This window comes from Acipenser ruthenus, unplaced genomic scaffold (genome assembly GCF_902713425.1).
Source record: "Acipenser ruthenus unplaced genomic scaffold, fAciRut3.2 maternal haplotype, whole genome shotgun sequence".
NCBI lineage: Eukaryota > Metazoa > Chordata > Actinopteri > Acipenseriformes > Acipenseridae > Acipenser > Acipenser ruthenus.
Window position 1 is genome coordinate 168263 of NW_026708843.1, and position 24433 is coordinate 192695.

The window sequence follows — 24433 nt, forward strand, 5'->3', positions numbered from 1 at the left end:
TCCCTCCTTAGCTCTAACCACTAAGCCACACTGCCTCCCACCCTCCCAGTCCATCCTTAGCTCTAACCAATAGAGCCATACTGCTTCCCTCCCTCCCAGTGCCTCAGCTCTAACCACTAAGACACTGCTTCCCTCCCTCCCAGTCCTTCCTCAGCTCCACTAGAGCCACACTGCTTCCCTCCCTCCCAGTCCCTCCTCAGTTCCACTAGAGCCACACTGCTTCCCTCCTTCCCAGTCCCTCCTCAGCTCTAACCACTAGAGCCAGCCTCCCTCCCTCCCAGTCCCTCCTCAGCTCCACCAGAGCCACACTGCCTCCCTCCCTCCCACTTACACGAACGAACGTCAAACTGGTCACGTTTGCAACCCACTACATTTCAAGCAGGGTGACTATTGCAGTATTTCTCCAAGCACTACAGTACCTACAAGGTAGAGTTAAAAACTCTCCTGTACAACAGAATGAAGGTCATGCATTTCACACCTCACTCACTCATGCAATCGCTGCCTATTCCTCCTTCATGATTCATTTGAGTAACGAGCTCATGAAAAGATCACAAGTACAAAGCATTGCGATGAGGACCGCTGTGCAAACTTATCTGATTGCCATCAGAATGCTTTACTGCCCGAGACAGCGTTAAGAAAACTGACCTATAAAATTGATACCACTGCTTAATTTCTAATAATTAGCGGCTTCATTATTATGTCTAATGGTTAAGCTCTTAAAAAAAGTGTGACTTTTGATGATTTGAATCAATACAATCCTACATACAGAGAAATGCATTTCACAAATAACGTCCTTCCATAGCCATTTCTCAGTTACACGAATGCAGACGAACTTGATCAGGCCTGCCAGCGAATATATCTCAAGCAGCGTTTGTTTCAATACTGAAATGTTTAATCATTAGTCTAAGTGGCTAGTGATTTTTATTTATTTATTTATTTATTTACTCATCGATGTCGCATTCTACTCATGGAACGCGAGAGCGTTTTGACATCATCTTCAATAAAGTCTTTTTTTTTTTTTACTTATCGACGTTGCATCCTAAAATATATTGGTACAATACGCTGGTTATTCAATACGGACGATCATTTGCAAAACTGTATCGAGACAAAAAAACAAACAAAAAAGGTGCTGGGTCATTTCTATGTTACACAAAAAACACCAGTCCTTTTTCACCACTGCATTTCATCTCTCTCTCTGTTTCTCTCTCCCTCCCTCTCTCTCCGCATCTCTGTATCTGTTTCACTGTCCCTCCCTCTCTCTCCCCATCTCTCTCTGTATCTTTTTCTCCCTCCCTCCCCATCTCCATTTCTCTCTATATCTGTTTCTCTCTCTGTCTGTTTCTCTCCCTCTCTCTCCTGACTCTCTGTTTCTCTCTCCCTCCCTCTGTCTCTCTCTCCCTCCCTCCCTATCTTATTATTTTTATTATTATTATTTATTTCTTAGCAGATGCCCTTATCCAGTGCGATTTACAATTGTTACAAGATATCACATTTTTTTTACATACAATTCCCCATTTATACAGTTGGGTATTTATACTGGAGCAATCTAGCTAAAGTAACTTGCTCAAGGGTACAGCAGCAGTGTCCCCCACCTGGGATTGAACCCACGACCCTCTGGTCAAGAGTCCAGAGCCCTAACCACTACTCCACACTGCTGCCCCCCCTATCTCCTGCTCCCTCGCTTCTTAACCTCCATCTCTCCCTCTCCCCCCCTCCCCCCTCTCTATCTCCTGCTCCCTCGCTTCTTAACCTCCCTCTTCCCTCCCGCCTCCCTCCTGTTTCTCCTCTTCAGCCTGGCGAAGTCCCGCACGGCCCTCAGAGCCCAGCCGCTGAGCTCCACGATCACTTTGTACCCCCTCCTCTTCTTCTGGAAGTACCTGAGACCTTCCTCCTCCCTCTCCTCCTCAGCCCTGGGCAGCACGTGGCCCAGAGAGAGCAGCAGCTGCTTGGTGGTTTCAGCCAGGGCCTCGACCTTGGCCAGCAGCGAAAGCAGTGCATCATGGAACTTGTAGTCCCCGGGAGTGAGGTCATCTTGTTGTTCTTTCAGGACCGTGCCCAGCAGTCTGTGAAGGGCAGCGAAGGCCGCTGCGTTCTCTCTCAGCCTCTCTTCCTCGGTCAGCTCTGCCCATTTCGAGGTGCCAGACTCGGGGACCCCGTCTATGGAGTCCAGGTTGAGATCTTGGCTCAAGCCTTGCTTTTCTCTCTGCGGAAAAAAGGAGAGAGAGAGATGCAAGCAGCCAGGTCAGGGACAGGGCTCCTGTTTGTTGGTTTGTTTGTTTGTAAGGGCTTCAGATGAAAGCGGATGAACTATCGCGACCGTTTTTATAATGTCTCTAAAAACATCAATACCTTTTTAAAATTCTAAACTTCCTTCAAAGGAATCAGAATTAGGTGGCACAGAGACAGACAGAGACAGCAGGCTGATTCGACAGCCTCCCATTTCTGGCTCAGATCTGTAGCTCCTGGCTATTCATTTCAGTCCTGACTAATTAGAACGAGCAACGTTCCAAGAGGCAGAGTTTCTCCCTAAATGACCTCAGAGTTTAAAAACAGACAAAACCAGGATCTGTCGAAATGCTCAAACACTACCTTAGCAAAAGCCCCGTTTAAAACTCTAAATGTTACCAGAAACACAACTGTGGAAAAAAAACCAAAAAGCTTTTTTTTAATATTGTTATAATTCTTATAAAAGTTCCCCTACCTTAAAATGCACAGCACAGCGTAATAAAGCACAGAGAGGTGTGGTAAAGCATAGGGAAGCGTTGTAAAGCACAGAGAGGTGTGGTAAAGCATAGGGAAGCATTGTAAAACACAGAGAGGTCTGGTAATGCATAGGGAAGCATTGTAAAGCACAGAGAGGTCTGGTAAAGCATAGGGAAGCATTGTAAAGCACAGAGAGGTCTGGTAAAGCATAGGGAAGCATTGTAAAGCACAGAGAGGTGTGGTAAAGCATAGGGAAACATTGTAAAGCACAGAGAGGTCTGGTAGAGCATAGGGAATCATTGGAAAGCACAGAGAGGTCTGGTAAAGCATAGGGAAGCATTGTAAAGCACAGATAGGTCTGGTAAAGCATAGGGAAGCATTGTAAAGCACAGAGAGGTCTGGTAAAGCATAGGGAAGCATTGTAAAGCACAGAGAGGTGTGGTAAAGCACAGGGAAGCATTGTAAAGCACAGAGAGGTGTGGTAAAGCATAGGGAAACATTGTAAAGCACAGAGAGGTCTGGTAGAGCATAGGGAATCATTGGAAAGCACAGAGAGGTCTGGTAAAGCATAGGGAAGCATTGTAAAGCACAGATAGGTCTGGTAAAGCAAAGGGAAGCATTGTAAAGCACAGAGAGGTCTGGTAAAGCATAGGGAAGCATTGTAAAGCACAGAGAGGTCTGGTAAAGCATAGGGAAGCATTGTAAAGCACAGAGAGGTCTGGTAAAGCATAGGGAAGCATTGTAAAGCACAGAGAGGTATGGTAAAGCATAGGGAAGCATTGTAAAGCACAGAGAGGTCTGGTAAAGCATAGGGAAGCATTGTAAAGCATATTAATAAACACACTATGGTATATTAACCCTTATAAAAGTTTCCCACAGTAAAAGCACAGCAAAGTGTAATAAACTGGAGTCCATGATAAACCATGACAAATGCGTAGTTTACCAACGCCTGCTAAAATAAATAAATAAATAAATAAATAAACAGCGATAAAGTGTTATAAGTGATTTTGAGGTTTACCAACTAACCATAACACCTTACTAATACAGCATACATCTCCCCACAAGAACGTATACAACGGCACTTACGTAACTCTCTGTGATCTGCTTGGCTTCGCTGTGTACTTTTCGGGCTAACGCTTCGGCTTTTGCGTAACAGTCCGACAAAGCGAAGGAGATGTTATCCTCAATTGCATCATGACGCACGCCGGTTGCCATAGCAATGTCTTGTGTTTTGCTTATTATATATTATTTGCAAAAACAAAAAAAGTTGCCACAACACGGTTAAAACAAATATAAACCGGTATATAATACACGGGCTGTTGCGGTTGAAACTCTGTGCTGGTCTGTGTGTGTTTTTGTGTGGGTGGGTAGCGGCCTCCGGTCAGCTTTTTCAGTCACGCACCAGAAGGTATTTCTGTGTAGGCGCACACACAGCGGCTGATTACTTACTTAGAAACTTCCACCGCACGCCTCGCATTCCAGTCTCCCCCCACCAATGAGGTTCAAAGAGGGCGGCTCCCAAAATCTGGACTCGCGGATTCCAAACGGGAGTCTTTTTTTTTCCAGGCCTCAGTCATTATTCCCAGCACCTGTGATTTTTACAGTGGGAAACTTTTATAAGGGTTAGTTTACCACGTTTTCTTTTTAAATATTCTTTACCAGACCTCTCTGTGCTTTACAATGCTTCCCTATGCTTTACCAGACCTCTCTGTGCTTTACAATACTTCCCTATGCTTTACCAGACCTCTCTGTGCTTTACAATGCTTCCCTATGCTTTACCATACCTCTCTGTGCTTTACAATGCTTCCCTATGCTTTACCAGACCTCTCTGTGCTTTACAATGCTTCCCTATGTTTTACCAGACCTCTCTGTGCTTTACAATGCTTCCCTATGCTTTACCACACCTCTCTGTGCTTTACAATGCTTCCCTATGCTTTACCAGACCTCTCTGTGCTTTACAATGCTTCCCTATGCTTTACCAGACCTCTCTGTGCTTTACAATGCTTCCCTATGCTTTACCACACCTCTCTGTGCTTTACAATGCTTCCCTATGCTTTACCAGACCTCTCTGTGCTTTACAATGCTTCCCTATGCTTTACCAGACCTCTCTGTGCTTTACAATGCTTCCCTATGCTTTACCACACCTCTCTGTGCTTTACAATGCTTCCCTATGCTTTACCAGACCTCTCTGTGCTTTACAATGCTTCCCTATGCTTTACCACACCTCTCTGTGCTTTATTACACTTTGCTGGGCTTTTACTATGTGGAAACGTTTTAAGGGAGTTTCCCATTCGTTTTTGGTGCAGCTGTCAATTGATCTGAAATCCGTGGGCGCAGAACAGACAGCAGCGCAAACAGGTACCTACAGACTGAAGGCGTTTCTGTTTAAATGTGTTTTTATCCGCCGTTGTGAAGCTGCCAAATGCAGAAATAATCGCTGTATGCCTTATTATGCAAATACCAGGACTTGTCATTGCTTGTGCTGAGCTTATTATTAATAATATAAAAACGATGGCTCACGTCTAAAACTGTGATCACCTTCAATGTTATTTTACACGCAATCTTTTACGATTGTGTCACCCGTCCGTCCATCGATGCTAAATCTGAAGATACCGGAACACAACTAAAATATAGATATTCTTAAACAAGAATTATTATTATTATTATTATTATTATTATTATTATTATTATTATTATTAGACGAATTCACATTGTATTTGTATACTGAACCTCTTCTATTGATATATTAATAAACATTTATTTCATTTCTACAAGGATTTCCAGAATCTTGCACCATGGAGAAAAGTTTTGCATCATCACTCTATAGAATGAACTCCCTCAGCTTCATAGAGTCCAATGAAAGCTGCTGAATAATGTTCCCTTGTTAACATATTGAATTCCACCCCCTCTATATAGAATGAACTCCCTGAGCTTCATAGAGTCCAATGAAAGCTGCTGAATAATGTTCCCTTGTTAACATATTGAATTCCACCCCCTCTATATAGAATGAACTCCCTCAGCTTCATAGAGTCCAATGAAAGCTGCTGAATAATGTTCCCTTGTTAACATATTGAATTGCACACCCTCTATATAGAATGAACTCCCTCAGCTTCATAGAGTCCAATGAAAGCTGCTGAATAATGTTCCCTTGTTAACATATTGAATTCCACCCCCTCTATATAGAATGAACTCCCTCAGCTTCATAGAGTCCAATGAAAGCTGCTGAATAATGTTCCCTTGTTAACATATTGAATTGCACACCCTCTATATAGAATGAACTCCCTCAGCTTCATAGAGTCCAATGAAAGCTGCTGAATAATGTTCCCTTGTTAACATATTGAATTCCACCCCCTCTATATAGAATGAACTCCCTCAGCTTCATGGAGTCCAATGAAAGCTGCTGAATAATGTTCCCTTGTTAACATATTGAATTCCACCCCCTCTATATAGAATGAACTCCCTCAGCTTCATAGAGTCCAATGAAAGCTGCTGAATAATGTTCCCTTGTTAACATATTGAATTCCACCCCCTCTATATAGAATGAACTCCCACAGCTTCATAGAGTGCAATGAAAGCTGCTGAATAATGTTCCCTTGTTAACATATTGAATTCCACCCCCTCTATATAGAATGAACTCCCTCAGCTTCATAGAGTCCAATGAAAGCTGCTGAATAATGTTCCCTTGTTAACATATTGAATTCCACCCCCTCTATATAGAATGAACTCCCTCAGCTTCATAGAGTCCAATGAAAGCTGCTGAATAATGTTCCCTTGTTAACATATTGAATTCCACCCCCTCTATATAGAATGAACTCCCTCAGCTTCATAGAGTCCAATGAAAGCTGCTGAATAATGTTCCCTTGTTAACATATTGAATTCCACCCCCTCTATACAGAATGAACTCCCTCAGCTTCATAGAGTCCAATGAAAGCTGCTGAATAATGTTCTCTTGTTAACATATTGAATTACACACCAGTGCTTTGTAGTTTTCCATCTACTGACACAAATTGAAAAATGTGACCTTTTGAAATCTAACATTAAATACTAAGGAGATTAAATAAATTAAATACTAAGATTCTTAGGAGGCAGTGCGGTCCAGTGGTTAAAGTCCAGGGTTTATAACCACGAAGGTCACGGGTTCAAATCCCACCTTTCATAGTTTCCATTACAAAAGGTGCTATATAAAGATATTACTGTTATTTGTGTGTCAGTGGCTTCATTTTGTGATTTTTAGCAGGGTCACATCCTCACAGAGGAACAAAGTAATTTGTTAATGGTGCGTCGTTTGTACTGGAAACAGCCGTGGCTTTCATGGTATAAATCAAGCTATTGTCTGAGTGTTGAAAGGATCAGGATCTCCATTGTGAACAGAAACGCTTTCATGCAGACTCTGACTGGCATTCCGCACTGAATGACACACGCTGCAGTACTGCAGAAATATTACAGTTCAGAGATCAGCACTCCTTTAAAGGGAGGAGGGGCCAGTGATCCTGTTAATAAAGTTGTGACAGTGAGTCAGTGGCTGCTGCAGAGTCACTTCCAATAGGAGCTCGTTTGTTTTGCGTCTCATCCTGAAGGACGGAGCACAAGGAGGTTCAGTGACTTGGTCAGGGTCACAGACACACACAGGGAGTCAGTGGCTGCTGCAGAGTCACTTCCAATAGGAGCTCGTTTGTTTGACGTCTCATCCTGAAGGACGGAGCACAAGGAGGTTCAGTGACTTGCTCAGGGTCACACACACACACACAGGGAGTCAGTGGCTGAGTCAGGATTTGAACCTCCTGGTATGGAGCCCGTTTTCTTTAACCACTGGACCACCAAGCCTCCTTAAAACTTCCATATATATATATATATATATATATATATATATATATATATATATATATATATATATATATATATATATATATATATATATATATATATATATATAATATAATAAAAACAGGACTGAAGTTAATCACTTTAGATTATAATTGCATAAGAAAGTTTACAAACGAGAGGAGGTCATTCGGCCCATCTTGCATCTCAAGGTTCCAATGATGTCATCATGAACCACTCTTGCTCTCTTGGTTTATGATGTCACCAGGACCCCTCCATGCAACTAGAACTAAGGCTGTAGTATTTTTATTTCATGGTTATCATATATATCACTATTTCTGTGAAATTTACCCATTGCCCCATTGTATAATATGTAATTCCCCGTAAAAAAAAGCCTATTATAGTGTAAATAAAATATATTTTTTTGTGATCAATTAAAAATAAATCCAGCCAACGTTTGCCTGATTGAGGCGCTGCCTGTCACGCTGCGTTCAGGAACCTGGCAGCCGGTTTAGTTTGCTTCCTTCCTGGTAAATGATTGAACACACGACTGCGCAGAGCTGCACGGTTTCTTTAAGCTGCATACCAATGTTTCTAGTCACTTGTGTTGAGTCGCGTTGTTTCCTCTGTTCTGTCGAATGGAAAGTTTTGTTTCCACTGAACTCCGGATGTTATGCAGCCACGAAGCCCTCAGCTTTATTTCAACAGGGGGCCCCTCGCTGCGCCTTCAAAGAGACACTGAGAGCCAGTAATCACCTGGTCAACCAGCGCTCCACCCCAGCAGAGCTAGAGATGAGAGGGGGGGGCTGTACTGAGAGAACGGCTCAAACGAGTCACTTCAGTTACTGGAAATGGTTAAGTAGCAACACATCAAAGGGTTCGGCTATAAAAGAGATGGGGGGGGAACTAAAACAGATACCTGCTCAAATGAACACAGGCAAAGAAATGGATTGTGGCAGCCCTTGTTTGATATAGGAAAGGGATTCGAGTTTAGAGTGTGGATCAGGTTGAAATGCAGCAATAGACTAGTGTGTGTGTGTGCGTGCGTGTGTGTGTGGGCGTGTGTGTGTGCGTGTGTGTGTGCGTGTGTGTGTGTGTGTGTGTCTTCCCAACGTTTCGCTGTGTTTAACACGCTTTTGTCAAGGGAAAGCGTGTTTGAAAACAAACAGTGGAAATGCCATGGCAACCACACTCCCTTATTTCTATTAAAATCTACGAACGCGCTAGTTGTGATATCATTGACTACGTAGTTACGTAGCTATTCCTGTCTATTTAAACTCTCAGGCATCGTGGTGTGGAGTCTATGTGTCCATTCATGCCGTTCATTTTTTTTGTAAAGTGTGGAGCTATTGATTAAATTACTTTTTATTTTGTAGGGCAGCAGTGTGGAGTAGTGGTTAGGACTCTGGACTCTTGACCGGAGGGTCGTGGGTTCAATCCCAGGTGGGGGACGCTGCTGCTGTACCCTTGAGCAAGGTACTTTACCTAGATTGCTCCAGTAAAAACCCAACTGTATAAATGGGGAATTGTATGTAAAAATAATGTAATATCTTGTAACAATTGTAAGTCGCCCTGGATAAGGCCATCTGTTAAGAAATTAATAATAATGATGTTAGGTGATTCTGTCACACACACACACAAAGCCGTTTTCCTTTTTCAAATTATATATATAGTTTTCTCTATTTCCTGACACATCCTCTGACATCAATTTTGACCTATGTAATGTCTCGCAGTTTCTAACCACAGACAACAGGATGCAGCGATACAGCGAGACAGCACAGGGCTCTGACGCGAGGCTTGGACATCACATCACTGCACATCCCCTCCTTGCTTCTCTCTCACGTCTTGTAACATGCTGGCCACTGTGACCGTCCTAACTCTCATCTTCAAAGGTAATGAACTCTCTTTTATTCATTTTTACCAGTGTTAAAAAAAAGTTCGAAGCATCGATTTAAACAATTACATTTTACGACGCGTTTTTCATGTAACCTTTTTTTTATTTATTTTTTTACTTTTTAAACGATTTCAAATGTTAGTTATGGAGACGGTATAGGAAAACACGTTTACGAAATTAAGTTTTATCGTGGCGTACGGCAATTGCAGTTTTGTGAGATGTACCGTTTTTGTAATTTATTATTATTATTATTATTATTATTATTATTATTATTATTATTATTATTATTATTATTTATTTCTTGGCAGACGCCCTTATCCAGGGCGACTTACAATCGTAAGCAAATACATTTCAAGTGTTACAATACAAGTAATACAATAAGAGCAAGAAATACAATAACTTTTGTTCAAGCAAAGTACAAGTGTGACAAACCACAATTCAATAATACAGCAGATAATAGTGACAGTTACATCAGGTTATGATTAAATAGTGATAGTTACATCAGGATGTGATTAAATACTAAGTACTACAGGTTAAACACTTGGCAGATTACAGTATTCTGAAGTACAGGATTAAATGCAGTAAAATATTATTATTATTATTATTATTATTATTATTATTATTATTATTATTATTATTCCTACTACTCAATCCTTTTTCTTTTCTTCTTTTTCTTCTCCTCCCCCTCCTCCTCCTCCTCACAGCTGGAGGATCTGCTCTCTTCCAGACGCCGCCCTTCCTGAGCGCTGCAGTCGGCAGCGCGGTCAATCTCTCCTGCAACATCGAAGGCATCACGGGACTCTGCTACCAGGTCGTCTGGTACAAAGTGGGCGCGAAGAACGAGCCCGCGCTGGTGAGCTTGCAGACCACCTCCCGTCAGAGTCCTGTCAGCAGCGCGGCTGGGGGTAAAAGCTGCTACATGGAACTGTCCGCGCTGAAAATGAGTGATTCTGCGACCTATTACTGCGCCCACAGCTCCGACAGCATGCTCTTTCTGGGTAACGGATCCACGCTGGTCGTCACAGGTACGTGGAGGTGGTGATGCTGACAGTATATCGAGGGATGTTTGGGTTAGCAGATGGCCACAATGAAAAACCGACACTTTTAAAATAAGTCTATAATAACACAGTTCTAATTTAACAATTAAACATTGTGTGTGTGTGTGTGTGTGTGTGTGTGTGTGTGTGTGTGTGTATATATACACACACAATACCGTTTCCTATACCGTTTAATTGTTAAATTACAATTGTGTTATTATATATATATATATATATATATATATATATATATATATATATATATATATATATATATATATATATATATATATATTAATTATTCATTTCTTAGCAGACGTCCTTATCCAGGGCGATTTACAGTCGTAAACAAAAATACATTTCAAGAATCACTGTACAAGTATTAATACAATTAAGAGCAAGATAAATACAATGACTTTGGTTCTAGCAAGTACAAGAATATGACAAAATACGATTCAATAACGGAGCAGATAACAGTGTCAGTGATAGTTACATCAGGATATAATTAAATACAAAATACTACAGATTAAATAACACTTGTGACAGATTACAGTACAGGATTAAATAACTAGAGAAAAACGATACATTTTGAATGGGACAACTGTATTTTTTCTGCTTTAATACATATTATTATTTATTTCTTAGCAGACGCCCTTATCCAGGGCGACTTACAATTGTTACAAGATATCACATTATTTTTACATACAATTCCCCATTTATACAGTTGGGTTTTTACTGGAGCAATCTAGGTAAAGTACCTTGCTCAAGGGTACAGCAGCAGTGTCCCCCACCTGGGATTGAACCCACGACCCTCCGGTCAAGAGTCCAGAGCCCTGACCACTACTCCACACACATATATATATATATATAAATTTATATCTTAATTTCATTGAAGCTGTAGTAACTCTGAAGCCGTTAAAATAAGTATAGACCTATAAAAAACACAATCATAATTTAAAATTAAATGTAGTGTGTGTGTGTGTATGTACGATATATATATATATATATATATATATATATATATATATATATATATATATATATATATATATATATATATATATATATATATATATTAGTTAGCTCAAAGAGCCAGCTGCCCAACGTTTCGATATGTTGTACATATCTTTCTCAAGGGTATATATATATATATATATATATATATATATATATCACCCTATAAAATTATCAAATGATGCTTCATAAAGTCGAATGAAAGCTGCTGAATAATAATATTACATTAACATATTGAATTACATTTCCATATACTTAACGACACACTGTCATATAGAAAAAATGTGACATTTCCAAAATCTAACATTAAATACTACAGTAGTACTACGGCTGCCAGTAGTTTTTTTTTGTGATATCCTTTTGTAATTTCTTTGATTACATAAAAGTCCTAAATTATATATATCATTTTTTATTTTATTATTATTATTTATTTATTTCTTAGCAGACGCCCTTATCCAGGGCGACTTACAATTGTTACAAGATATCATATTATTTTTACATACAATTACCCATTTATACAGTTGGGTTTTTACTGGAGCAATCTAGGTAAAGTACCTTGCTCAAGGGTACAACAGCAGTGTCCCCCACCTGGGATTGAACCCACGACCCTCCGGTCAAGAGTCCAGAGCCCTAGTTTTATTATATATATAGTATATATAAACAGGATCCAGAAAGTCAAACTGAATCTGAATTATTACAGCGGTAACCCGTAAGATTTTAGTTTTGAATGGCGCTGACACACACCCTAATGAACGACTCGGCTGTTGACTTGCCGATCACGCTGATACAGGTTTGTACTTCAAAAATAAATGCGAATACAAAATAACAAAACCAGGTCGATTTAAGAAATGTACTGTTTCCGACCGGGACCCGACATTAGCACTGACACGTGTATTGTGTATAATGTATCCTGCTTTTAATTTATTTATTTTTTACTGTACATCATGTATTATACATTTCTCTGTATTTAAAGTATTATGGATTTTCTTGGTGTTACTGCATCTTGTAAAGCGCTTTGTGATGGTGGTCCGCTATGAAAGGCGCTATATAGAATAAAGATTGATTGATTGATTGATTGATTGATTGATTGATTGAAGCCAACCCTAGCTGTCCCGGGACGTCTGGTAACCCTATGAATGTATCTGAATTATCAAAAATATTTAGGAGTATTTAAAACACCTCAAGATTTGTCATTTATATCCTTTACTACTGCATGAAAACACCCCCCGGGTGTGAGAATTTCAATCTCCTCTCAGTAATCTGTGATATAGAAACACACTCGTGTCTGAAAATGTCAGATCGCGTTTGTGCTTTAATGAATCAGGCGTCTTAAACAGCTTCTGAAAAGCCTCCTGCGTTTCATCGCGTGTGGCTCCGTGTTCCTTTTCTCTCGCTGTTTGAAATTAATTGCACGTGTGGCCTATTAAAGTCATCAATTAAATCAGATAATTTTTTCTACTTTGGCTATTTTCACTAATTTGATGTCATATACGCACAGCTATTCATGACTACAGAAGCAATGGGGCGTTGTAATAGATATGTATATATACGTGTATATAGAGCTGTATATAATTCCAAGGTTCAGCTACACTTCATAATAACTCTGTAATTGCAATGAATTATGAATTACACAGTCGCAATTGGAATTCAACACAGCTTGACGTTTTCTTCCTGGTAGGACGTCGCTTTCTAAAATCTATCGTTACACTACGGTTTGGTCGTTGAATTCAGAGAATTATAATAATTATTAGATAATTCTTATATTATATATAAGAAAAAAGAAAAAAAAGAGAAAAGGATATTTCAAGTACTTAAAAATCAATTATCAGGACGTTTCGGACTACAAGTCCTTCATCGGCTGAATACAAAAAAACACAGTGTTTTAAGAAGTTGATAAAAAAAGTAGTCTTTTAAAGACAGTTCGAGAATGTTGATGATGATGATGATGATGATGATGATGATGACCTCAGAATAGAATGTTCATTCCAAATGGCTCCAAAGTGCCTTGTTTGAAAATAAGTTCACATTCCTTTTGTTTCCTGACAGCATTAGTTCCATATATTATTATTATTATTATTATTATTATTATTATTATTATTATTATTATTATTATTTATTTATTTATTTATTTATTTATTTATTTATTTATTTATTTATTTATTTCTTAGCAGACGCAGAGCAAGATAAATACAATGACTTTGGTTCAAGCAAGTACAAGTGTGACAAAATACAATTCAATAATACAGCAGATAACAGTGTCAGTGATAGTTACATCAGGATATGATTAAATACACAATACTACAGGTTAAACACTTGGCAGATTACAGTATTCTGAAGTACAGGATTAAATGCAGTAAAATAGGGGGCAGATAAGAGCAAATAAAGCGCATTTATATATATATATATATATATATATATAGATAGATAGATAGATAGATAGATAGATAGATAGATAGATAGATAGATAGATAAATAAATCTCTATATATTTATACAATTTAAACGCGTGCTTTACTTTACTTTGCTGTCAAGTATTCACAAGTTGTCACCGCGCCCCCCCCTCTCTCTCACAGAGCGCTCTCCCGGCCCCGCTTCAATGGTTTTCCTCTCTCAGCCCGACTCGGACTCCAGCGCCTCCGCCGCACTCGTGTGTTTGCTCTACGGACCCGTCTCCGCTCAGACCCGCCTCTACTGGAACGTCTCCGGCCGCGTCGACCCGGGACTGAGCGACTCCGGCTCTCTGAACTCCTCCGAGTCCGACGGGTCTCAATCCTTCTTCCTCAGGAACCAGATTTCGGTTGCCGCTGATGTGTGGAGCCGCGGAGCCCCGTGTACCTGCGTGGCGGAGACGGAGGCCGGGGTCCGAATCAGCAGAACTATCCAGAAGAGGAATACAGGTAATCTATCTATCTATCTATCTATCTATCTATCTATCTATCTATCTATCTATCTATCTATCTATCTATCTATCTATCTATGTCTATGTCTTTACAGTATATGCGTTGTGGATCTATTTTTAAATCCCTCTTCTGTGTTTCGCTTTGTGTTTTAGACGGAGCTGGCACTTGGTTTTGGGTCTGTGTGATTTTGACGGTAGTTTCCCTGCTTCTCGCAGCGTGTGTAATTACATTAGCGGTGGCGCTGCGTCGACAGAGGAGAGACACGGGTGAGCGCGGTTTTACAAGACCGCTTTCTAATCGGTATTTCATTGCGTGTCGTCATACAGGTATACTGCATTTAACTGAAGAGATATTCCCTTTTACTTAAAGGGATACTGTCTTTTACTTAAAGCGATGCTACCTATTGTAAAGAGATACTGCATTTTACTTAAAGGGATATATTTTAATTAAAAAGATGCCATATTTTACCCAAAGGGATATTCTCTTTTAATTAAAGGGATACTGTTGTTTACTTGAAGGGGTGTATTGCTTCTAATTAAAGGGCTACTCTGTATGTTACTAATATGTCATCTCTGGCCTGTGTGTCATGCTATTGTGTGTTCCGTGTGATTTTTCTGTTGCTGTTTCGTTATTTGCAATTATTTGTTGTGCCTCTTCTTAGCATCCTTCTTAAAAATTATCTTTCCCAGGAAACTATAGAGGAAGGAGAGAGCCACATGGTTCAAAATCAGAGGTACAGTGATATTATTATTATTATTATTATTATTATTATTATTATTATTATTATTATTATTATTATTATTATTATTATTATTATTATTTATTAGTAGTAGTAGTTATAGCATTATTATTATTATTATTATTATTATTATTATTATTATTATTATTATTATTATTATTATTATTATTATTTATTAGTAGTAGTAATAGTAGAAGTAGATGACTAGACAGTGATCATGTTAATAAAGCTAATAAGAGGTGAGAGAATGGATTTTAAAGATGGTCAGCGCTCCTTTAAAGGGAGGGGCCGGTGATCATGTTAATAAAGCTAATAAGAGGTGAGAGAATGGATTTTAAAGATGGTCAGCGCTCCTTTAAAGGGAGGGGCCGGTGATCATGTTAATAAAGCTAATAAGAGGTGAGAGAATGGATTTTAAAGATGGTCAGCGCTCCTTTAAAGGGAGGGACCAGTGATCATGTTAATAAAGCTAATAAGAGGTGAGAGAATGGATTTTAAAGATGGTCAGCGCTCCTTTAAAGAGAGGGTCCGGTGATCATGTTAATAAAGCTAATAAGAGGTGAGAGAATGGATTTTAAAGCTGGTCAGAGCTCCTGTGACATGAATTCTTCTATTTGCAGGTGGTGGAGGTTCAGTACGCAAGCCTGCAGCTTGACCAACAGAGATCGAGACGCAGCTACCGGTGAAATTCAACTGTAACCACGTGGATGTCTAGAGCAGAGGATCCATTAACATCGTTTAAATCTGCACGTTCGACACCATTATTACCAGAGCTGTGTTTCAAGATGGTTCAGGATGATTAAGCCGAATATTTATTAAAGTAATAATAATAATAATAATAATAATAATAATAATAATAATAATAATAATAATAATAATAATAATAACATTGTCATCTTCAAAATTGTTGAAATGCTTACTTGAAAAAGAAAAAACAGGAAATGCTAAATTGTACATAATTTATTTATTTATTTTTTGTATTTGTCCAGTTTTTAAAGTGTGTTTTGTTTTCAGCAGCAGTGAATTGTCAAACAAAATAAAACATGTAAATACATTTAAAAATAACTACAGACAGGTGAAATGTCTCCTTCTCAGGACAGAGCGATCTTGAGTAGAATTATCTTTCCGATCCTTGACTCAGTCGGTGTCTTTTTCATTGAAGGCATTTTAAAATAACCCAGTCTGTCAGTGACATCATCCACCCCCCATCCCAGCAATATAAACCAGCCTGTCACTGACATCATCCATCCCCCATCCCAGCAATATAACCCAGCCTGTCAGTGACATCTTCCACCCCCCATCCCAGCAATATAAACCTGCCTGTCAGTGACATCATCCACCCCCATCCCAGCAATATAAACCAGCCTGTCAGTGACATCATCCATCCCCATCCCAGCAATATAAAACCAGCCTGTCAGTGACATCATCCACCCCCCATCCCAGCAATATAAACCAGCCTGTCAGTGACATCATCCATCCCCATCCCAGCAATATAAACCAGCCTGTCAGTGACATCATCCATCCCCCATCCCAGCAATATAACCCAGCCTGTCAGTGACATCATCCACCCCCCATCCCAGCAATATAAACCAGCCTGTCAGTGACATCTTCCACCCCCCATCCCAGCAATATAAACCAGCCTGTCAGTGACATCTTCCACCCCCCATCCCAGCAATATAAACCAGCCTGTCAGTGACATCATCCACCCCCCATCCCAGCAATATAAACCAGCCTGTCAGTGACATCATCCATCCCCCATCCCAGCAATATAAACCAGCCTGTCAGTGACATCATCCATCCCCCATCCCAGCAATATAAACCAGATATAAAATTGGTTGTTTCATTGATTGGTTGATTGGTTCATTTATCGATTGGTTGATTGGTTAATTGGTCTGATGATTGGTTTGTTTGATTGATTGATGAGTTTATTGATTTATTGGTTGGTTGATTCCTTGATTGGTTCATTGGTTGATTCCTTGATTGATTGATTGGTTAATTGATTGGTTGATTTATTGATTGGTTGTTCGATTGATTGATTGATTGGTTGATTGGTTGATTGGTTGATTGATTGATTGATTGATCGGTTGATTGATTGATTGATTCCTTGATTGCTTGATTGGTTCATTGATTGATTGGTTCATTGACTGGTTGATTGATTGATTGGTTGGTCGATTGATTGATTGATTGATTGATTGATTGATTGATTGGTTGATAACCCCACGCTTGTGGTACCCGTGTGTCTCTTTCTTTACTTTCACTTTCCTGCACCCTGTTCTTATTTTCAACGCTTCGCAAGCCCAGTGGAAACATTTCAGTTTGTGCTCCGGAAGTTCAGCAACCGTCTAACTTCACAACTTTTTTTTTTTAATTCTCTGTCTCAGCCTGTCTTTGCATCTGCAAACCAAACCACTAGACAATTTCTCAAAGCAGATTCTGCGTACATTTCCAAGACATGCATCAGAGAGTCACTTCAAGACCAGGGGCTTGGTCCAGATGACCACTGACCACAACGCTTATTGAGAAACGCAGACTTCCGAGCAACAGACTGCCTGGTACTCAAAAAAAAGCATTATGCGTTATAATTAATACATGCTGTCACAGCCACTTTCAGAACGAAGCTGAAGCCATGTTGCACAGTCTAGTTTTGTTGTCGGTCATCCTTAAAGGTAATTTGTTTATTAATTATTATTATTAAATTAGTCATTTAACAGACACTTTTATCCAAAGCGATTTACAGAGACTAGGGGGGTGAACTCTGCATCATCAACAACTGCTGCTGCTACTGCAGAGTCACTTCCAATAGGAGCTTGTTTGATTTACGTCTCATCTGAAAAATGTTTATTGAAATAGTTACCACCTTTTATTAATTATCAGTAGGGCTTTTTTCACGGTAAGTGTGTTTCGTGGCTTTCGCAGTCTAAAAATAGCAAGATATTTCACTATCAAACATATCAGTGTGGCATCAGTGTGGAGTAGTGGTTAGGGCTCTGGACTCTTGACAGGAGGGTCGTGGGTTCAATCCCAGGTGGGGGACACTGCTGCTGTACCCTTGAGCAAGGCACTTTACCTAGATTGCTCTAGTAAAAACCCGACTGTATAAATGGGGAATTGTATGTAAAAATAATGTGATATCTTGTAACAATTGTAAGTCGCCCTGGATAAGGGCGTCTGCTCAGAAATAAATAATAATAATAATAATGTCCACCTTTTAAAGACATCCCGTTTTCAGTATCAGTGAATTAACAAACAAAATAAAAACATATATATATATATATATATATATATATATATATATATATATATATATATATATATATATATATATATATATATAACAGACATGTGAAATGTCCCCTTCTTACCGGACAGAGCAATCGTTAGCAGAAATATATTTCTGATCTTTGATGCAGCCAGTGTCTTTTTCATTGAAGACATTTTAAAGAAACCGTGCAGCTCTGTGTTCAATCATTTACCAGGAAGGAAGCAAACCAAACCAGGTGCCAGGTTCCTGAATTATTATTATTATTGATTTCTTAGCAGACGCCCTTATCCAGGGCGACTTATAATTGGTACAAGATATCACTGGAGCAATCTAGGTAAAGTACCTTGCTCAAGTTAACAGCAGCAGTGTCCCCCACCTGGGATTGAACCCACGACCCTCCGGTCAAGAGTTCAGAACCCTAACCACGGAAATCGGAAATTGATAAGCATGAAAAAAATATACAACCTTAATTTGAATTATTACATTGCAGGTGCGTGCTCGATAGTAACCCAATCGCCACCTTTTCTGAGAGCGGAAGTTGGCAGCGCTGTGAACTTATCGTGCAGCATCGAGCAGGTGAACGGATTCTGCTTCCACGTCACCTGATACAAAATCGTGCCGAGCCGCCCCGCCTCACTGGTGCCTCTCGCAGACCACACCGCAAGGAGAAACGGGACACAGGCAGGTGTGTAAGGCTGGGAAATACAAAACGAATTCTGTTGCTGCTCATCAGCGATTGTAGACGAAGCACAATTAAGACTCTGAATGACCCATAATTGAAACTTAACCAGATTACATTTATTCGATTCCGACGCATATATATATATATATATATATATATATATATATATATATATATATATATATATATATATATATATATATATATACACACACACATACATACATTTATGCGACATACAGAAGAATAAAAGAAAGTAAATGGATAAATAGACTGAACACGATGACGAGAGCGGGACTCAATAGAAAAGAATGAACTAATTAACTTCAATAAATATATAAAATTTAAACAAATAAACAAAATTCCTTCAAAAGTTGTGCATGCTGATGCGCTGGGGAGGCCAAATCAAGACTGATCCTCAGAGCCAGCATTGCATGATATAATAAAAATATAAGTTTATATAAAGTGGTGTTAATTAGAATTAATACAGATTCAAAGATAGAAATAAAAATGATGTCACAATATATAGAACACCATGACATCATGTAAGAATAAATCATGGATTTGAATATAAACAATAACAAGTCGTTGTCATGCCGTCAAACACCTAGAAACACCTCTAATGTTTTGATTCAAACACCAGGCTCTCTTGAGAAAGATACGGACAACATATCGAAACGTTGGGCAGCTGGCTCTCCGGTCAAAAGTCCAGAGCCCTAACCACTACTCCACACTGCTGCCCATAGTTCACTGAGCTCATAACTCAAACTCCTATAGTTATTATTCTCCACTCAGAGCTATCAAACCCTCTCACGCCAGTTGCTGGTCCCCTTGGTGTACTTGGTATTTCTCTGCAGGTCCCAGAGACAAGCAATGCAACCTGACATTGGGACGGGTGGAAACGCAGGACTCTGCCATCTATTACTGCGCCTACAGCAAGAACGTCATGATCTATACTGGAGATGGATCCACGCTCCTAGTAACGGGTAGGCAAGCCTCTTCTGATAATATGGCGCATAGCGACCGAATGCAAAGTGTTAAACTCATAAGCGATCAAGTTACAATACAGAATCGCCCGTGTTGCGTATTTCACATCACAATGTGTCGTGGTTACTTTTGACGAGCTCTGTTGAAGACGCTGAGAAAGACTTCTAGTGGAAACGTTTGCCGTTGAATTTACACTGAAGACCCTGAGAAAGACTTCTAGTGGAAACGTTTGCCATTGAATTTACACTTTAGACCCTGAGAAAGATTTCTAGTGGAAACGTTTGCCTTTGAATTTGCATTTAGTTTGGAAAGCGAGATTTGTATTGTTCATGTCATGTATATGGCGTTGCCTTTTTATATAAATCACTAGACCTATATATTTAAAATATATACAACTTAAATTACAATTGTAACCGCGCCCCCCCCCCTCTCTCACAGAGCGCTCTCCCGCCCCCGCTTCAATGGTTCTCCTCTCCCAGCCCGACTCGGACTCCAGCGCCTCCGCCGCTCTCGTGTGTTTGCTCTACGGGCCCATCTCCGCTCAGACCCGCCTCTACTGGAACATCTCCGGCCGAGTCGACCCGGGACTGAGCGACTCCGGCTCTCTGAACTCCTCCGAGACCGACAGGTCTCATTCCTTCTTCCTCAGGAACCAGATTTCGGTCGCCGCTGATGTGTGGAGCCGCGGAGCCCCGTGTACCTGCGTGGCGGAGACGGAGGCCGGGGTCCGAATCAGCAGAACCGCCCAGAAGAGGAATACAGGTAGTCAGTCAGACAGTCAGTCTGTCTGTCTGTCTAGATTGGTTTATGTCGCTTTATTTTGAACGTCATCAATAAGTATTGCATTAACACGCAATTAACCATTATTATTATTTTTTATATTATTATTTATTTCTTAGCAGACGCCCTTATCCAGGGCGACTTACAATCGTAAGCAAATACATTTCAAGTGTTACAATACAAGTAATACAATAAGAGCAAGAAATACAATAATTTTTGTTCAAGTGTGACAAACCACAATTCAATAATACAGCAGATAATAGTGATAGTTACATCAGGATATGATTAAATAGTGATAGTTACATCAGGATATGATTAAATACAAAGTACTACAGGTTAAACACTTGGCAGATTACAGTATTCTGAAGTACAGGATTAAATGCAGTAAAATAGGGGGCAGATAAGAGCAAAATAATTCATTGACTATTCGTAATTGACAGTCAATAGATACGTCATTATAGAATGCCATTGGAGCTTATATTTCATGTGTATGTTGAGTGTGTTTTTTGATACTTGGTCCAATAAAAAAAACGACATACAAAGACTGGTATGTAATACAGATAATCCCCTATTCACGTGATCATGGCAATTTGAAAACGTGATTACGAATAGCAACCACGTGGTTTAAATGCGCATTATTTAGCATACCAGTCTTTGTAAGTATTTTTTTGGTATTATTATTATTATTATTATTATTATTATTATTATTATTATTATTATTATTATTATTATTATTATTATTATTATTTATTTCTTAGCAGACGCCCTTATCCAGGGCGACTTACAATTGTTACAAGATATCACATTATTTTTACATACAATTACCCATTTTTACAGCTGGTAGGAGGCTGTGTGGTCCAGTGGTTAAAGAAAAGGGCTTGTAACCAGAAGGTCCCCGGTTCAAATCCCACCTCAGCCACTGACTCGTTGTGTGAGCCTGAGCATGTCACTTAACCTCCTTGTGCTCCGTCTTTCTGGTGAGACGTAGTTGTAAGTGACTCTGCAGCTGATGCATAGTTCACACACCCTAGTCTCTGTAAGTCGCCTTGGATAAAGGCGTCTGCTAAATAAACAAATAATAATAATAAAGTTGGGTTTTTTACTGGAGCAATCTAGGTAAAGTACCTTGCTCAAGGGTACAGCAGCAGTGTCCCCCACCTGGGATTGAACCCACGACCCTCCGGTCAAGAGTCCAGAGCCCTAACCACTACTCCATACTACTTCACATTATTATTATTATTATTATTATTATTATTATTATTATTATTATTATTATTATTATTATTATTATTATTATTATTATTATTATTATTATTGGCAGACGCCTTTATCCCAGGCGACTCACACAGGTGTCACAGCACAGGGTTGCAATGCAAGATTCATTTTTAAACACAGTGCACTTTGCAGTAGTAAGTGCGAATCATAATCTTACTAGAATACAACAAGGTATGACTTTGTACCGTCTGTCTTTGTATGTTAGTGTGACGTTTCTTAACGCTTCTTTTTTTGCGTCTAGACAAAGCTGGAAACTGCGTTTGGTTTTACGCAGTCCTCTTAGTCTCCTCCCTTCTTCTCGCGGGCGCGACAATACTAGCGATTCTTCTGTGCAAAAGAGCATCCGACACAGGTGACTTACAGGAGTACTTAAGCAAGCCTGAACGCTGTCTCTCAAACCCGGTAAAGAATCTGTGGAGTGAGTCACGGTCCTGGAGGGCAGTTCCACTCCTGGTCTTTGTTCCAACCCCCTGTTCTAAATGATTTAATTAAACCAATGAATGAAGCCTCCGTTCGTCCAGACCCTGAAGTCGCCATTTAGACTGAGGAGACAGAGGGCAGGAGAAACCTCTTCTCCACACAGAGAGGGGTGAGGTGACGGAAGGGGCTGCCCAGGGTTATCTAGTCATGCTGTCGAGGCAGAATCACTGGAATCAGCTGAGGCCACTTTTTTTCAGGAACAGCGGTGGCTTGAAACCTGGTTCCAGGAGACCCCCGTCCCCCGGGAGACCTAGTTTGAGGTTTGCTGTATCAAACCCCAAGTCTCCCTGCCTGGTGTGCCGCGCAGTGGCCCCACAGTCTTCTGAAACCAAGTTCTAAGCCACACAAAACATCTCCGCGTTCCCTGAGCTTGAGTTTACTGCTCTGTGAATGCCTGAGGTTGAGGGCTAGTTAGTGCTTTATGATAACTGGACCGATGAGCACAGCACACAGCAGGACAGGGTGATAAGGGGCTGTACAGATTCATGCAGGATTAACTGCCCCTGCTCTTTATCAAGCAGCAATACTCATCCCAACTCTTCATTCACAGGAAAGAACAGAGAGGAAAACTGTCCTGGAGTGAAACGCTTGGAGGGACCCAACACTGGCAGAGCAGTACATGTGGAAAGCAAGAGAAACGCCCAAACTAGTGTAACTATATATAATATACATAATAACGACTGTTATGCATGCTATTTAGAGGGAGGTGGCTCCTCCCTTGTTCAAAATCTCTATCGTGCTCTGCAGGAAGACGTATGGGTCGAAAAGCATAAGCCATTATTATGTTTACTGTGGTTTAAAATATGTTAGAATAAAGAATATGTTGCTTTTATTGAGAATTCCTTGAGGCTTTGAACTTGCTGGGAGTTGCTGTCTTAATTTCTCCTACTATGTGATTTCTCACTGGATATTGAAAGGAACTTAGTTTCAAACTAGGCACTTTGGAGCCATTTGGAATCATCAACGTCATCAACATTCTGGAATTTTGTTTAAAAGACTACTTGTTTGGTTTTTTTATCAACTTCTTAAAGCACTGTTTTTTTGTATTCAGTCGATGAAGGACTTGTAGTCTGAAACGTCCTGATAATTGATTTGTAATCAATTATTCTACCTTTTTAAGGACCTGAAATATCCTTTTCTCTTTTTTCTTTTATTTACTGATCATTTTGGTACACAGCAGTTTTCCTTTTATATATATATATATAAGTCTCCTCCAGTGAGAAATCCCATTGTGTATATATATATATATATATATTTTTTATTCATTTGCAGGTCTCAGTTATGGGAGAGGTCCAGTATGCCAGCGTACAGTTTGACAAACACAGACGGAAGAAATGAAGACTGAGGGAAACAAATCATTATTATTATTTATTTCTTAGCAGACGCCCTTATCCAGGGTGACTTACAATTGTTACAAGATAGCACATTATTTTTACATACAATTCCATAATTTTTTTACACATTATTTTTTACATACATACCCATTTATACAGTTGGGTTTTTACTGGAGCAATCTAGGTAAAGTACCTTGCTCAAGGGTACAGCAGCAGTGTCCCCTACCTGGGATTGAAGCCACGACCCTCGGGTCAAGAGTCCAGAGCCCCTAACCACTACTCCACACTACAGTGTGTAGCTTCGAGCTCGATTCTGTGGTGCTTTGATTCAATCATTCTGAGTGCTTCTGGGTTCTGTAGCTCCTCCAATATCTTATTTAACTAAATCTGCCTTTACCTGATCTGCTGGGAGCTGGTCTGGAGAATCCGAACTGCCAGCCTTGCACGTTCCATTCACATCACGTGACAGCGTGACCTTTCAACTCTGTCAGCCCCGCCCACTCGCTATATAGACTTGAATGGAGTG

At 39.8% G+C, this 24433-nt stretch overlaps 2 protein-coding genes across 2 annotated transcripts; one reads left to right on the top strand and one right to left on the bottom strand.

The window, feature by feature from the left end:
- Positions 1 to 288: 288 nt before the first annotated feature.
- Positions 289 to 4214, bottom strand: LOC117409994 (ciliary neurotrophic factor-like). Its single transcript, XM_059021880.1, has 2 exons — positions 3790 to 4214; positions 289 to 2203 (listed from the first exon to the last, which is right to left on the bottom strand). The coding sequence occupies exons 1-2, from the start codon at positions 3916 to 3918 to the stop codon at positions 1724 to 1726; spliced, it is 609 nt and encodes a 202-aa protein (XP_058877863.1). The 5' UTR covers positions 3919 to 4214; the 3' UTR covers positions 289 to 1723.
- A 4961-nt stretch (positions 4215 to 9175) lies between these two features.
- LOC117969688 (immunoglobulin alpha-2 heavy chain-like) lies at positions 9176 to 16134 on the top strand. The gene is made up of 6 exons (XM_059021896.1): positions 9176 to 9416; positions 10123 to 10443; positions 14042 to 14365; positions 14521 to 14634; positions 15058 to 15101; positions 15728 to 16134. The coding sequence occupies exons 1-6, from the start codon at positions 9377 to 9379 to the stop codon at positions 15791 to 15793; spliced, it is 909 nt and encodes a 302-aa protein (XP_058877879.1). The 5' UTR covers positions 9176 to 9376; the 3' UTR covers positions 15794 to 16134.
- The last annotated feature ends 8299 nt before the right edge of the window (positions 16135 to 24433 follow it).

Coding starts and splice junctions, on each gene's coding strand:
- LOC117969688 (XM_059021896.1), top strand. CDS start 9,377: ATGCTGGCCACTGTGACCGTCCTAACTCTCATCTTCAAAG. Junction 10,444..14,041: donor ATCCACGCTGGTCGTCACAG/GTACGTGGAGGT, acceptor TCTCTCTCACAG/AGCGCTCTCCCGGCCCCGCT. Junction 14,635..15,057: donor TCGACAGAGGAGAGACACGG/GTGAGCGCGGTT, acceptor TATCTTTCCCAG/GAAACTATAGAGGAAGGAGA.
- LOC117409994 (XM_059021880.1), bottom strand. CDS start 3,918: ATGGCAACCGGCGTGCGTCATGATGCAATTGAGGATAACATCTCCTTC. Junction 2,204..3,789: donor AGCAGATCACAGAGAGTTAC/GTAAGTGCCGTT, acceptor TTTTTTCCGCAG/AGAGAAAAGCAAGGCTTGAG.